Source organism: Cottoperca gobio, chromosome 17 (genome assembly GCF_900634415.1).
Source record: "Cottoperca gobio chromosome 17, fCotGob3.1, whole genome shotgun sequence".
Taxonomy (NCBI): domain Eukaryota; kingdom Metazoa; phylum Chordata; class Actinopteri; order Perciformes; family Bovichtidae; genus Cottoperca; species Cottoperca gobio.
In genome coordinates this window covers 18,759,354-18,775,753 of record NC_041371.1, presented here as the reverse complement: position 1 = coordinate 18,775,753, position 16,400 = coordinate 18,759,354, and the positions used below count along the sequence as shown (strand labels likewise).

At 40.1% G+C, this 16,400-nt stretch overlaps 2 protein-coding genes across 3 annotated transcripts; both read left to right on the top strand.

Annotated features, from left to right (window-relative positions):
* The first annotated feature begins 780 nt into the window (after positions 1-780).
* Positions 781-11,642, top strand: xirp1 (xin actin binding repeat containing 1). Of its 2 annotated transcripts, none has more exons than XM_029453510.1 (4): positions 781-902; positions 2,938-3,089; positions 3,271-3,312; positions 4,461-11,642. In XM_029453510.1, exon 4 carries the CDS (start codon positions 4,461-4,463, stop codon positions 11,361-11,363), a length of 6,903 nt encoding a protein of 2,300 aa, XP_029309370.1. In that variant the 5' UTR covers positions 781-902; positions 2,938-3,089; positions 3,271-3,312; the 3' UTR covers positions 11,364-11,642. The 2 variants fall into 2 exon arrangements, with proteins under 2 accessions (XP_029309370.1, XP_029309371.1); XM_029453511.1 differs by lacking the exon at positions 781-902 and having other exon boundaries at positions 928-3,089; positions 4,461-8,915; positions 9,346-9,482.
* A 124-nt stretch (positions 11,643-11,766) lies between these two features.
* On the top strand, positions 11,767-15,702 carry LOC115022512 (uncharacterized). The gene is made up of 2 exons (XM_029453512.1): positions 11,767-12,115; positions 12,401-15,702. The coding sequence occupies exons 1-2, from the start codon at positions 12,039-12,041 to the stop codon at positions 15,234-15,236; spliced, it is 2,913 nt and encodes a 970-aa protein (XP_029309372.1). The 5' UTR covers positions 11,767-12,038; the 3' UTR covers positions 15,237-15,702.
* The last annotated feature ends 698 nt before the right edge of the window (positions 15,703-16,400 follow it).

The following is a 16,400-nucleotide window of genomic DNA, read 5'->3' as shown; positions in this document are numbered from 1 at the left end:
TATAACAATAGAATGTATTTGCCCCCATAGGACAAACATGACAAAATGACTCAATCTGGTAAAGAAATTGTAAAAAAGTACATAATAAAAGTAATATAAGGCTTGATGTAATGTTCGTGGGGTCAAATTTGGGGGTTTTAATGGGTTTCAATATGGAACATTATTATCCTTAAAAAGGGTCTGACGTCTGTATTTTGGCAACACAGTTGCCTATAGACTTATTATAGGAGCTGAGGTTCAACTTCCAAAATTAAAACAAAAAACACACCCTTGCCAAAATGTATGCCAGAATCATTAACACGTCCAAAGTGATCGAAATATAAAATATTTAAAAACTAAAAATCTCCCTAGTGAGGGACAAGAGTTAAAACTTCAGGTACAAGTTACATTTCAACCACGATACAATTCTGCTATAGTCTGCCAGCATAATCTAGTAATATATATGTGACAATATTAATATGCAGAAGTGTCCTCAGCTGTCTTATCAGTGTAGCACTTCACCAAAATAGGACTTTCAGTGTGGTTTTTTTACCCAAACACCCCCTGACACACATTCTGCAGGTCCCACCCAGTGCCTGTTATAGTGGATGACAATGTAGCTATGGGAATGGGAGGTGGAGGGGTGCCCCAGTCCCTCAGTGACTAAGAGAGGTGATTGACTCAGCTGAGTAGCAGCAGCCGCCAGCACTCCCTCCCAAAATAGCCAAAGTCTTCCACTGGGGCAGCGGTCTCTGATAAAAATCAGCTGTCACCGAGGCCACAGGACTAGAAAGTGTTCAGTCACAGTGAAGCGAGAAGTAGAGAGGAGAGTGGCTGTATCACACATCACAGTGGCCTTAAGAGACAGTTATCCAGCACAGCGGAGATACACAGGGAAGTGAACAACGCTGGATGGTATTTTAGTGAGTATTAACTTGATTGAAATTGAGGAAACTGAGGTGAATTTAAAACATATACTGTATAATAATGACTGAGAAAGCTACTTAAATCTATTTTGTTTCGTGATTCTCTTTGATGTTATTGATCTGTAAGATAAGTAAATGAACGTGGAGTGTAGTGGATGCTCTTTGCGTTTATTTCAGTATAACAATGTTAAAAATATTAAGCTAAAGTTTAATATTGTGCCGGTGTGTTGACGATAAGTCACTGATAAAACAAAATACTTTTTCAACATTAATTAAAAAGGGTTAAAGCTTAGAATTAATTATGAAATTACCGAATTTGATTTAAAAAAACAACAACAAAAAAAAATTTGATAATCTGAATGTTTTCCATTTTGCTCTTTCTTTATCAGTTATATCAGAGCTAAACAAGGTCACAAATTGAAGTGTTGTCTACATTGCTGGCATCTTCATTCAGTCTTAAGTGGATATATATTTCCAGCCCTTCATCCTTAGAAATATCTGGAATGGGACAGACAACAGGATAAATCATTAGCTTCCTTTTTTATATCATCAAAAGAGTCATGATGAACTATGAAATGAGAAGCAGCATATCTGCCATAAAAGCAATACATCAATATAACTTGTATTGACTGGTGTAACACACATGGGTGTGATGTGCTGCTTGGGGCCCTCCTGTATCATTACAGTCTGTGAATGTGGCTACAATCGCCAACAGCTGACGGTGGTGAAGGTAGTGGTAGTGAAGAACAAATAGCAACTGCATTTCACCACCATTTGTACAGCTGCCAGCGGCCCAAAACGCCCCCACATTACTGTGCCGCTAATAGATCCTCTTCATTCCTGGAGAATGAGCCCTGATCAAAGAGATGTCAGTGTGGGAATCACCGAGAAAGGTTTCACACATCAATGAAGCTTTGAGTCACTTTTTAATTAGTAGCAGGTGGATTTTACACATCAATATTTCACCAGATATTGATACCAGTGGGTGTGGGTGATGATAAGAGATGAAGTTGACCTCTCAGTTGAGTGGGTGAGGACTTCAACAGGACACGCATGGCACTCATTCTGTCTGCTCACCCATCTATGAAAATAGTTTAAGTCCAGACTCGTGAGAGGCGCCAGCTTGTTGGTCCATCCTTTTGTCCTGCGAGGGCTTAGTGTGTGAAAAGGGGAGGTGTGTTCAAATCTGGCCATTAGTTACAGCCGGATGACCTATGCAGCACTCTGGGCCGACCTCTGGTCATATTGTTCGCAGTGCTGTTGTTATTGAAATACTTTCTGACATATACCATATTCTTTACATTAACTGAGGACATTTGCAATCTGTATTATTGCAGAGTAAAACAACCAGGTGAACCAACACACCAAGCTGAGTTTAATTTCCATGTTTTTCACAGGGTCAGGCAGGCACATTCCTTTGGTCAGATGTTGATGGTTTGATGGCAGAGAGTTCACTCAAACAATGTGCAAACAATCTGTGTCACTCCAGCTGAGTGAGCAGTTGCTGTTTTTTTTCTTTTTCTTGGGCGTCATGATCAGTCCATGGCATGCAGTGTGTTGATGGTCCCCGGCAGCAGGCAGGCTGTGTGGGCCTATTTGTCATGTCAGCTACTGGGATCAAAGCCTTCGTAAACGCACTTGTTTGTTACAATGTTTTTCTTGAGCACAATGGATCATGAATAAAAAGTCCACCAAGCTACTCAAATTCACTGTTAGGATGCCATATACTGTAGGCCTTTTTGCAGGTGGAATAGTTTCCACAAGTTAACAGGGAGCTGCAACAGTGATAAGAAAGATTCCTACATCACTATAAATATACACACACAGTGTTATCATTAAACTGGTTGCTGGCACTAGACACACTCCACACTTATTCTGGGATACATCTGAGTCCCACGTGTCAACACATCTAAACTAGCAAAAGAGATACCATCCAAAGGTTATTTTACTTCAGTTATTGTTATCTCATTGAGCAAATGATATTACTATTCTAGGTAGATATATTGGATTTATTTTGTTTTTTCTATTGCAGATGATAAATATAGTCCATCACTGAATAAGGGGGGCACGCCAACAAGACAAGGCAGAGACAGGATATCTACTTCCTCCTCAGTGAGAGACAGATCAGCTCTCTATCTGTCAAGAGCAGCAGCTATCGACTCCACAGGAGGCTCAGCACAGCCAGTGAGTTCCTGAAATGCCTCTCATTCCTCCCCACCATGGAGGTCAAGGGCTTCAATAGGGAATGACCACAATGCTCTGCCTCAATGAGAGCACATGTGAAGCACAGAGACAGCTTTTACAGAAAATTATGTTTAGATCCGAACTGATCTAAATCAAACTTTATTTTTCTGCTCTTCAACAGGAACTTGTCGGTACTCCAGGAACGACAGCTAAAAACAGCAAGGTACTATATAGTTCACTTAGCATTCTCTACGACAGTGTGTGGGTGCTGTTAGTACGTGTGCTGTGTAACTGACTCTTATTTTGCTTTTATATGACCAAAATGCAGTTAACCTTTGATTCAATTCATTCAAGAACTCAAGAAGCAACGCATCAGTTCATATAATGACATTTACAGTTAGATAAAATACCTTCAGAACAATTTAACTGTTTCATGTTAAGTAGACTTCTAGTAACATATTTCAGGTTTGACTCGCCTTTGTTAACGGCTAAAGCAGACCACCATTAGTATATATATGTTTTTTAAATTTCTCCTAAAACCAGAATCTCAACGGGCTCCACCAATAAATGTGAACATTAAATCTAAATTAATGACCGTGTAACAATCTTTTTTTGTCAGATTTTTCGTCGTACATTGTAGTCTTTAAGTACCATATTTAGACAGTGATATCTTTTCTATTGTTTTGACACTCCACCACACTGGATTTCAAATAAAACAGCTATTATGTTTAAGTACTGAGGGTGCTTATATCGAATGCCTTTTTAAATTCACAGAATATGAACACTCTTAAAGCTGCTATAATCAATGTTTCATATTAATAATAAAGTTGCTGCTCATGGGGACAAACCCACAAATAGCCATCACCCAACTATAAAGTTCCCCTCAGATCTATGGAGCGTTGCTGCATCATTTGGTTTCATGGACACAACTTTACTATTTTGGTCCAGTCGCATTGCTCTCATCAGTGTTGTTTTTGGCCGCAGGAGGCAGCCGATTCCAGAAAGAAAGCTCTTAAAAACACAAAATTAGCAACCAGCTGGTAAACATAATGGAGGATTTAATTGCTGGTGTAATGCATTGTTATGCTTCCAAAAGCAGACATTTAGTGTTAATGTAACTTAGTGCACTTACATTATAGACTAGGTGTCTGTGTGATGTCTGCTTACTAACAGCTATGAAGTGTTTTGTTAACCCTGGTGTGACAGAGGATGGTTTGCTGTGAAAAACATCAAGCGAGCATAGACAAAAGGTAAAGTATGCCTTCACTTGCTAAAATGCATGTCATTCTAATAATTGCAGGCACTTTAACTAATACTCTTTTTGATTACGGAAACCTGACAATTTTACTCCCATCTGTCTTTCATTTAAAGATGGCTGAAGCAGCCAGGAAAATCACAGTTTCACAATCATCTCATGATGAAGACAACCTGCCTCTCCCCCCACCTCCTCCCATACCACCTAGACTCCTTGACTATGAAGGGCCTTCAGCATTAAGTAACCTCCCTCTGCCTCCACCCAAAGAAACCTTTTCCACGATCTACCAGCAACGGCAAAAGAGTGAGCTAAAGAGGCTCTTTAAACACATCCACCCAGACCTAAGGGCAAGTCTCGATGACGTAGTGGACGATGAGATAATGAAGGCAGTGCAGCCAGAAAACACTCAGGCAGCAGACGCAGCTTATCAGTGTGAAGTGCAGTCCATGAGGTGGATCTTTGAGAACTGGACTCTGGACAATATTGGGGATCCTCATGCAACCAAGAAGCTGCTGGATGATGAGGAGTTTAAAGCTGGAAATGTCAGAGGTACCTCCTCCATGTTTGAGCACATTGACAGTACCCAACAAATGTCTGCAAAAAGACAGACTTCTGTCAGAGGTGACGTGAGAACATCAACATGGCTGTTTGAGTCCCAGCCCTTAGATTCTCTAAATAAATCAAAAAGAGAAGAAGGTGAACTGGTCGAAGCAGTGCTGAAAGAACCCATCCAGCCAGGAGATGTGACAGGGGCGCGGCTGCTTTTTGAATCTAAACCATTGAGTGACTTGGGACGATGCAACTCCATAGAAGACCATAGCTTCCTCAAACTGAGATCTGAGCTTCAGGAGCAGAAAGGAGACGTCCAGAAGACTGTAAAACTCTTCCAGGCAGAACCTTGCTGTGCCATCAAAGACAACAGTGGCAATATCCATGAGATTAAATCTATCTGCAGGGAGGAGATCATCAGCAGCAACATCAGCACTGCCCGTTGGCTTTTTGAAACCAAGCCTTTGGACCTGATTAATAAGGGAACTAATGGGGTGAAAATAATTCGGGGTATATCTCTTGAAGAGGGGAACAGAGGAGGAGTTGACCAAAAGAGGTGGATGTTTGAAACTCAGCCATTCGACACAATTCAAGAAGTCGTGGGAATGAACAAGTTTGAAGGAACGGTGGCTGAAAGCGCAGGAGAGGCCGATGTCGTTAACAAGAGGAAGCTCTTTGAGATGCAACCCTTGGCAGCACTGAAAGGAGACTCTGCAGAAAATCCTTTGGAAAAGGAAGAAATTATTGCGGGAGATGTCAAGACTTCTCTGTGGCTGTTTGAATCTCAACCCATGGAGACCCTTAATGATAGCTATGAAGTTGGGCGTTTGAAGAAAGTTACCCTTTCCGCTGACGAACAAGGTGAAGTAAAAGGCAAAAAACAAATGTTTGAGAGCTGTAGTATTCAAAAGAACACCTCATCTAAGGAACAAGAGATTGAAAAGGGCGATGTTAAGGGATTCAAAAATCTTTTTGAAACAATTCCTTTGAGCAAAATTTCTCATTCTGATGAAGAGATAATTGAGGAGGAAAAAGCTATTGCAGCAGGAAACGTAAAAGGTAACAAAGCAATGTTTGACACAACTCCTTTATATGCAATAAAGGACAGCTCTGGAAACCTCCATACAGTCACAACAGTCAGCCGAGAAGAATTCATCAAAGGGAAGGTCCAAAACTATAAGTGGATGTTTGAGACCAAGCTTTTAGACGAGCTTGCAGAGGGAAAAGGAAATGTTGAGGTAATCAAAGGCATCACCAGAGAGGAGGGTACGAAGGGAGATGTCAATATGGCAAAGTGGCTTTTTGAAACCCAAACAATAGATGGGATCCATTCAAAGTTCAACCAGACAGAGAAGGATGCTTCTGTAGAAGAGGAACATCGTAAAGGTGATGTCAAGAACTGTAAATGGTTATTTGAGACACAACCAATGGACATTTTGTATGACAAATCAGAAAAAGTAAATGATAAAGAAGCTATTGACAACATCAATGTCAAATCCATTACATGGCTTTTTGACTCACAGCCTCTGGACAGCATCAAAGATGGTGAAGAGTACAACTTGAAGTTATGCAACACCATAAAGGATTCTGTCAAATCAGAGGTTGGTGTTCAAACAGTCAAACATGTTTTTGAAACAGAAACCTTGGATAGTATAAGAAAGGATGCAAATACTGAACACAATGTGAGATGTGTCAGCCAAGTCAACTTTCAGTCTGGAGATGTCTCGCGAGTCAAAGAACTGTTCGAATCCCAGTCCATTAATGAAATAGGATCAGAAATGGTGACCACATCTGATGAACAGAACCAAGACGAACAACTTGAAAAAGGTTCTGTACACAAATTTACTTGGATGTTTGAAAACTGTCCAATGAACCAGATGAATAAGGACAATGAGGATGCAAGCATTGAGAGAGTCAGTGAGGGTGGTGATGTACAAAACAAAAAGTTTATATTTGAAACCTCCTCACTGGACAAAATCCACGACCAACCCCTTGAACAGATGTCAGACTCTGTGGAACAGCCTGTGATCAATGTTGACGTAAAGTCGAGCACCCTGATGTTTGAGTCCCTGCCATTGTATGCAATCAGAGACAAAGAGGGCCAGTTTCATGAAGTTACAACTGTCAAAAAAGAGGAGGTAATGACTGGTGATGTAAGAGGAGCAAGGTGGATGTTTGAGACAAAACCCCTTGACACCATCAAGGCAGAGAAGGAAGTTTACGTGATCCGAGCTGTTACCCAAGAAGATGTCAAGAAAGGAGATGTCAAATCAGCCAGATGGAAGTTTGAGACACAACCTTTGGACTCCCTTACCAGCCGAGATGAGCCCTCTGTCAGGGTCATTGAGGACTTGGGAAGCAGTAATGTGCAGCTCAGTAAACAAATATTTGAATCTGGGCAGTCATGCGATAAGTTCATGCGAATGGTCAGTGTCACTGATGTCCAGCATGGTGATGTCAGGACCTCCACCTGGCTCTTTGAGAATCAAACCATTGACAGTCTGAAAGGGGAACCTCAGGAGCAAGGTCCAGTACAAACTGTACACAGAGAAGACAGCCAGAAAGGAGATGTGAAACGCTGCACTTGGCTGTTTGAATCACAGCCACTGGACAAGATCAAGGAGCCTGAGGATACCTCAGTGCATGGTGCTGAGGAGGAGATACCTAAATCTGATGTGAAGTGCACTACCTGGCTCTTCGAGACCACTCCACTGGACAAAATCACTGCCAACAGTGTTGCTGACACCCTGTCCGATCTGTACCAAATGACTTTTGTTCACTCAAGTGGCATCATAATAGAAGCAAATGAAAGTAGAAACGTTATCATGGCAAAATATCTACTTGAAAGCAATGAAGGTGTGCAAATCCAGAAAGAAGAGATTGTTGGAGGTAACATCAGGAACATCATGTCACAACTCCTACTCAAACCAACCCTAAAGCCCCAAGTTAGTCTTCTTAGAGAAGTGGAGAAGGGTAAAGTGAATACCACAATAGTAGAACTTCCAGTCTACCAGTCAGCCACAACTAGCAACCTCGAGAGGGATCAAAGAATACTAAACATTGTCCTGATGATCGATGAAATGCTTGCCCAAGATCAGCATTTGAAAAAAGGAATCATAATGCAAGAGACTGCAGGGGGCCAAGCAGAGATGTCAGTTTATTCACTCATCAGCAATTCTGAAACCAAATCCGAGAGTCACTTTATTGAGAAGGGAGACGTAAAGTCTACAATTGGAAATCTATTAGCTACTGCCAATAGTCAGAGGACTGCAGCATCGTGTAGAGTGGATGAAAATGAAAAGGGAAATGTGAATCTGTACAAAAGTTGCATTGAGAAAGGAGACCTGCACTATCTGAAAAGTCTTCATACTGAGGCAACACAAGATGAAGTTGATCACAGCTTTCTGGCTGAGGAGCACATTGAAATAGTTCAGGGGGATGTGAGGGAAGCAAAGAGAAGTCTCTGTCAGCAAAAAGAGCAGGTAGAGCGAACCATTTCTGATGTTTTGCCAGGCGATGTAAAGAACACAAAAAAAGTTTTTTCGTCTGAGTGCTCTCTCGGTGTTGAAAACTGCCCTCCAAAGGAAGAAATAATCCCTGGGGACATCTTATCAGCAAAGCAACAACTTGCAGTGATGCAACCTGTCATGATGGAAAAAGAGGAAATTGTGGCTGGGGACATCAAGGCAACAATGCAGTCATTAGAACGGGCAAAGCAACAGAGCATGTGTGTGGAGCGGGAGATCATTAAACCTGGAACTATCTATGAGATGAACTTGTCAGGTCCTGACATAGAAGGAAGCCAAGCACAAAAAGAGATTATTTTATCCGGAGATGTGAAAGCAGCTAAAAAGTCCCTTGAAATGGCAAAGCAGCAAAGCATGCATGTGGAGCGTGAAGTCATTGTCCCTGGGAAAATATACAACCTGAATGTCACAGCACAAGAGGAAAGCTCCTCCACAGTGATGCAATCTGCATGTTCGTCTTCCTCCAGATGCCAGCAAATCAAGACTTATCCAAAGGTCAGTGATGCAGAGAAAGATCAGGAAAGCCATGTTTCATTTGAGGCTTGTCAACAAAATGCAGTTATAGTCAGTAATTGTGCACCAGAATCACTGCCACCTTTTGTAAGCTGTGAGTATAATGGTCAGACAACAGAAGATGAGACAGAAGAAGTTAGAGGAGATGTGAGGGCAGCTATTAGGTCTCTGCAGTGTGCAGCAACAGAGCAGAAGCTCCTAGATAAAGAAGATATTGTAAGAGGTAATGTCCAATTGGCTCTCCAATCTCTTGAGAAGTCTAGTGTAAATGTATCTAAAGGAGACTATAAAGCTGCAATGATATACAGAAATTCAGGGAAGGCTTGTTCAGGAAGGAGCAAGACTGTTCACAAGCAGTGTGTTGTGGTGTCTATACCTCCATCTGACACAAAATTGTCTCCTTCAATTTCAGTAACCTGTGAAGGACAACCATCCATTACAAGACAGAATTCAACACCCAACTCTGTAACAAATGGAAACTCTAGATCATCCAGCTCTGTATGTGTAACTCCACCTCCACTCCCTCAAAAGACAAGTGAGAAACCGCATGAGCAGAAGCCAGCTTTACCGCCAAAGCCACAATGGACAAAATCAGTAGTTGTAGAGGAACATAATTTTTTAGCTGCTCCTGTAGTCCCTTGCCCCATTACAGACCACATAAAAGGAGCAGTGAGTCCTCCAACACAAAGCAAAAACGTTCCTAAGCCCTATCCAAATAAACGATTGGAAACCACATCACATGGCAAAATCAATAAAGACACCTTAAATGAAACATCACACCAAAACTGTATTGAAGCACTGCGAGACTCAAATCAAACAACTGAACATCTACCGATGCACTCAAAGGCTCAGGAAAATAATAAGAAAAAGAAAACACTTATAGGGAGCAAATCAGACTGCCAAGTAATGATGTTGAACAGCACTGAAATGGAGCTGGAGAGAAATATTATACAGAAAATTAATGCAGCTGAGGAGATACAAATGTGCATGAAGAATTATGCAGAAGATGGTAAACATGAAATGAACATGAGCTTGCAGGCTGCTCTACAGAACTTTGAAAGAAAGAAAAGTGAGACTCTGGACAAAACCACTGCTCAACAATCACCTCCCAAGAAAGAACACAACACTGAGAACACACAACAAACATCAAACACCAAGAAATGTCATACACAGCAAAATTACGTCAATGAAAAGCAACCCAAACTCGAGGATAAAGTTGTTTTAAGAGAAAAGAAAGTAAAAGAGACATATGATGAAAGACGACAAAGGCTTTCTGTCCACAAGGAGGAGATCATGAAAGGAAATGTGAAAGCGGCCAGTGAAATCTTTGAAAATTTGAGGAAACGAGAGGAACTTAAAGAAATCCTGTCTCAAGTGCAAGAGATAGAGGGAGAGACCAGCAGTGTAGACGTTAGCTCCTTCAAGACGCTATATGAGACTGTCCCTACTTGGATGGTTACACCAAGTGGAAATGCAAAGCAAATTAAAACAGGGGAAAAGAAAGTTGAAGTAGAGACACAGGATGACGATCTAGAAAGCATCTCCTCAGTTGAGACTGCGTTTGAAGATCTAGAAAAGGCAAGCAAGGAAATAATGAATCTGAAGGAACAAACGTTAGCAAAACTTCTTGACATTGAAGAGACCATTAAAAAGGCTTTGTACTCCGTCTCCAATCTGAAATCTGAGGCTGACATCGCAGGGTTGTCAGGACTATTTGATGAATCTTTGAAAACTGAGCAAATCTTTCAACCGGCCCACAACATCAGAAAAATAAGCATTGGCTCAAGCAAGGTCAAATCAAGTCAAATCAAAGAGGCATCGGGCGTGAATATGCAAACAGTTTCGGATTCAAGTCCTTCTAAACAAGAAGTACACAGACAAGTCCACAGCAAGCCACTCATCAGACAGTCCTCTTCCCAGTCTTCCCCATCATTCATTTCAATTCACTCAGCGGCCAGAAAGCCTGCCGAACAACCAAAGTCACCCATGTCAACATTTAAACCAAAAACAAATGGTGATTCTCAAAGTTGCCATGATGCAAATAGTGATCTGGGACAGGAGTCTGCGGAACCCTCAAATAATGGTCACATTGGCCCTGCACAACGCAAGATCAGTGTGCTCGAAGTGAAAACTGTTCCAGAGCAACCTGCAGGAATAGTTGGCAGAAAGACTGTCAGTCAAACATACGAAGAGGCCGATGGCTTTGGCAATGTATTCGTTTCTTCTGTGACTTCAACATTTGTCACCAAACAGTCTGACAGTAAATCATCAGCACTGTTTGAAGTAGTCGGGAGTCCAGCCAGATACGAAGTCATGACATCCCCATTAATTCGAAGATCTGCTCGCCCTTTTGAAGACAAAGTGTTGAGCAACGCCAACGAGGAAGGGACGGTGTTTGTAACATTTAGCCAACCAAAGGAAAAGCACTAATTAAGACAAGCAGTGTGTTTTCTGGTCCTTTAATTTTAGGAAAGCAGTTACTCCATTTGTGTATTTATTACAATATCTTTTCTTGAAAACCTTTTGTTAGTCATTAAATTATCTTATGAAATCATGAAAATGTTGACTTAATTAAAAAATAATTTGTCTTATAGATTTTATACTGTAACCACATGATAAAGTGTTACGTTCTTGTATTAAAGCTAAGCATATAGTTGATACTGTATGGTCTGCTGTGTAAATTGTCAAATAAATAACAATTTTAAAAGATGTGATTGTAAAAAGTGACTTCTATTCTTTATTCTGTTCCCTAATTATTGTTCTTTTGAAACTTAGAGTGAGAATTAAATATTGAAAGTTATCATATCGACATCAACAACCATTGATGTTGTACTTAAGACAGGAATTTAAAGTCTTAAATTTCAACTGACATGCGTAAGCTTACTGTTCATAAAAAACAAAAAGACAATAATTATTAAAACATGTTAAACCATCATAAATCATAAAAAAAAATTACAAAATTTTGGAGAAATAAAAAGAAGACAGAAAGGCCAAATTAAATGAAATGTTTCCTATAAAATACCTTTAACTGAATTTGTTTTATCATCATAGTTCGGCTCACCTGCCAAGGATACGTGTTCCGCCTGTTTGACACCTGTCTATCCAATGGAAAAAATGCTGGCCAATGAACTTATCCTGCACAACAACTGTTTCTGCTGTAAACACTGTAAAAAGAAGCTCAGGTGAGATATTCTTCACAGTATGATTAAATGACTCAAATCAAAAAGATATTCACCCTTATTAATACTATAAATTACTAGAATGAACATTTTAATATTATTGGGCAAAAACCTTTTTAGAGAGGATTTAGAAATGACAAGATGATTATTGCACATTTCCAATGCATTGAAATAATTTACAGCTGATTAAATAACAAACAAATAAATAACAAATCATATGATGATATCAATATCTGATTTTGAAAGTTGTTTTATGTTACAAAATACTTTTTAAAAACTTTTTTGCAGCATTCACAACTATTCATCTCTTTATGGAGAGTTCTACTGCACTTCTCACTACCAACAGCTTTTTAAAAGAACAGGAAATTATGATGAGGGATTTGGGCACAGGCAACATAAAGACCGCTGGATTCAGAAAAATAAAGAAATAAATGAGCCAGATACTCCGGCAACTCCCAAAATGACAAAAAGCAACTTAAACACGTCTGATGGTGTGTTTGTTAAAAGATCGTCTGCAAGAGAGATGGCATATAACACTGGTGCTGATGTAAAGAGCAAACTGAAAGTGAGCTGGCCACCAGAGAAGAAGAGTTTTGGGGTTGAATCAGCACAGCAAACATATGTGAAAAAGAAGACAGCTGACATTGGCAAAACATCTTCTTCAGGGCATCACAAAAGTGACAACAACCAATTAAAGATCTACAATGGTGGAGAAATAAAAGATGAAGTGAAGACATTGTCAAGCTCCATCATTTCAGGGATCAAGGAACGATCTAAGACAACAGGTTATACTTCAGCTGAGAAGTTGCCATCAGGGAAAACAAAAGGCAGGAGTGATCCAACCAAAGACATCATCTCTTCGACAACGCTTAACTTTTCTTCACCCTCCCTAGAAACAGGTATTACTGTCACAAAGCAGAAAAATGTGGAATCCATCACAAGAACAAACTACAATCCAAAATCTAACAGGCCGGACGCTTATCTAAATAAAGCTAGGAAGTCTGTTCGCTTTGCTCCGAATTTTGATGCTGCTCAGAATGACCTGTCCTCTCAGCTGACCACGGGAGCCAAAGGTGAAGATCACAGTACACTGCTTTCAGACCAAACTGAACAGAGCAAAGTGACACAATCTGAGGATATAAAAGATGTCATTCACAAAAATAACTGTGATAATTTGTCACTTGAGTTTAGCAAAGAACAGAGCCAAAGTGAGGTGTACCTTGATATCCCTGAATATAAATGCCTCGGAGAAACACAACTGGATTTGACACACCAAGGGCCTGATGTTAAAGTGGAGAGCAGTCAAGAGGCCCCACAGACTGATATCACAGTTCTGAATGGAGTCATAGAAAAGGTTGAGAAAACACTTGATGCTCAGAGTTTCACTGAGATGTTTGAATCAACTAAAGAAGTTGTGAAATACCAAGAGCCATCTGAGATATTCCAAGTCATTCCAGAAAACTCTGTCAACCCGTGTGAATCAGAAATACCTGGTACTCTACACAGTCCTGCTGAACATATGACCAGAGAGGAGGCCAGTCTTGAGAGGAATACAAATCAGTTTGAAAACACTGAGTCAGCCAACGACCAAGAAAGTGCAAGTAGTCAGAAAAAGCCTGTTGCGAGAACAAATTCTCTGAAGGGTTTTCCAAAACAGACTGAAAAGACAAAAGTCAAACTGGGATCCTGGTCCAAAGGAAAGAGTCCTATGTCTAAGCTCTTCACATCAGGTGGAAGTGACAAAACAAACAAGATTGAACCAAAAGATGCCAAGAAACCAGATGTCAAACCTAGTGGTGGACTCTTAGGAAGACTTTTTCATTCGTCCTCAGAGAAGGCTGAGAACACCATAAGATCAGCTGCGCAAGATGAAATAAAAGACAAAACACCTGATGATGACAAGAAGACAGAGGAGGTAAAGAAGGACGTTACAAAAGAGATTCAAAAGGAGGGCAATGTGTCTCAAGTACCAACTCAGGAACAAGAGGCTGGAGAGCATATAAAGGAAAAGTCACATTCTGCTGAGCCCAACACACTGGAGAGTAACATAAGTGAGGCTGTAACCAAATCTACAGAGCCGTCCAGCCTGCTCAAGACTTCAACGAGCGTAACAGGAAAGTACCTAACAGCTCCTGAGCAAACTGATGATCAAGAATCAAATTTACAAAGCAGTAGTCCTTCTGTAACTGATCCTGAAACTAAAGATCTCCCCAATACTGTGCAATCAGTGAGCCTAGTGTCTGAGGAGTCAATCCACCAGTTTATATCTGCGAAAAGTGGTGATAAAGTTTTGAGTGCTCCAAATAATGATGATTTTTTTGGGGACAGTAGTAGTTCAGCCCTTGTTGACCCGTTGGCCATTCAGATAAATGCGAATGAATCTGCTCAAAAGCCAAATGAACCACTTCATGCATCAGACGTAGGAGGAGACCTCGCCGTTGGAGCTCTCCTTGAACTTTCTCAAGATTCCTCAAATCTTTTTGATCCGGAGATTTTTGTGAATACCCCTGGTGACAATTTTTTATCTTTTTTGAGTGACACCGATTTGCCTGAAGCTGCTCCCACTGATAGTTTCAACCTGCTTGAGTCTCACCCATTACCACCTGAGAATGACATGATGCTTGGCCTGATAGATCAGTTTATAGTCCCATCTTCATTACACATTAACCAAGATGGGGACCAAAGTCCTTTTGGTACAAACAACCAGGCAAGAGAGCATGGTGCAGACTTTGACATATTCGGTTCAAACAACGTTCTGTTCACTCAGCCACCTAATGCGCCTCATGAAGACGGAGCGGATGCTTCCTCAAACCAACCACCTGCCTTTCCCGATGACATCTTCGGAATCAGTGATGTGGTTACGGCGCTGCCATCCACCCCAGCCACTTCTAACTCACTGAACAATTTACTTGCTTCAGATACATCTTCTGCTGTCGCTCCTTCAGCTCAGAAAGATCTTTTTGCTGATGACATCTTTGCATCAGAACCACAGCTGCTGGCAGTGTCTGAGCCTAGTGATGTGAATTTATTTGTGGACAGCTTATTGTCTGACAACAACAGCATTGCGCAAACAGCAGAAAGCACTGTCAAAGATAATAGCTGGATGGATGATTTGCTCGGGTAAAAGCAGGACTGTGAATATATATAATATAATGATGTAGTACACAAAGTTGGAATGTACAAAAAAATTATTTCATTAAGATGTTTTTGAAAAAACATTTTTTTAAGTTCATAGATATGATAACCACTTCACATTTAATTTTGAATAAAAACACAACTTATATTGCATTTTATTTAGAAATATGTATCAAACACAATCTGCAACAAAAATGTAATTTCAAGTTTGTGCAATAATACAGTATGTGTCTACAGCTGCAACATTGATGTATTTTATGATATGGATATGATTTTCTTTCAAAGTTAACCCGCAGAGAAGCAAAGGATGTGAAGTTTTCTGCACAGCTATATTTTGAAGTGATTTTGCATGAATAAATAGTTATTAAAAACAGTCAAGAATAACAAGTATTATTTGACTGTGAAATGTCTGTAAACACTATAGAAAAATGAAACTGTAAATATTCTGATGTGAAAATGCTTTGTTCTGAAATAATTGATTAAAGATTCATCTGTAATGAAATGATACCTTTAAGCACTGAGATAATTTAGTTTGATGACCCGTTGAAGCTTAACTAACATGTCATATAGTTCATACTAATTCCAGCGCAACCTTTCATTTTATGAGGCTCAAAATACAAAATACACTTGCAGTTTTTCCACTACACTATGTGTTATGTCTTTGGTGTGAAAGAAAGTTTTCACAAGCTACATAGATTTACTTTTGCTAATCGTGAACTGTTTAGGAAGCGATCCTATAATTGAACTTTTTTCATAATCCATGTATAACGTTATGTACTCTACAGTTGATTAACACGTTTGTGAGATAGCAGTCACAGTAATACCCTCCATAATATTACTGTACAAGACGTGTCTTCACACACCATAACACCTTGCTCTCTATCAAAAGTATCAGAAGGCCTGTACATTTAATTGGAGCTTTGAGCAGATTGACCTTTAAAGGTTTTTACAGCGCTTTATATCATACACTAGTTTATGGTGTATAGCCTATAAGTCTGTATCATAAAACAGGTGTATGTAAGGTAAAGTTTAATTAAAGACAAATGTTTTTGACAATAGTAGACCCAGTAGTGGAAAGAATCATTGGCTCGCCTAAGCATAGGCCAAGGGGTGGAAGTTACTTGTACTTCTTTAAAAGTACGTTTAAAAATCA

Excerpts from the sequence above, each read along its gene's own strand:
- LOC115022512 (XM_029453512.1), top strand. The coding sequence starts at position 12,039 with ATGGAAAAAATGCTGGCCAATGAACTTATCCTGCACAACAACTGTTTC. Across the intron at positions 12,116-12,400 it reads CACTGTAAAAAGAAGCTCAG|CATTCACAACTATTCATCTC; the intron begins GTGAGATATTCT and ends ACTTTTTTGCAG.
- xirp1 (XM_029453510.1), top strand. The coding sequence starts at position 4,461 with ATGGCTGAAGCAGCCAGGAAAATCACAGTTTCACAATCATCTCATGAT.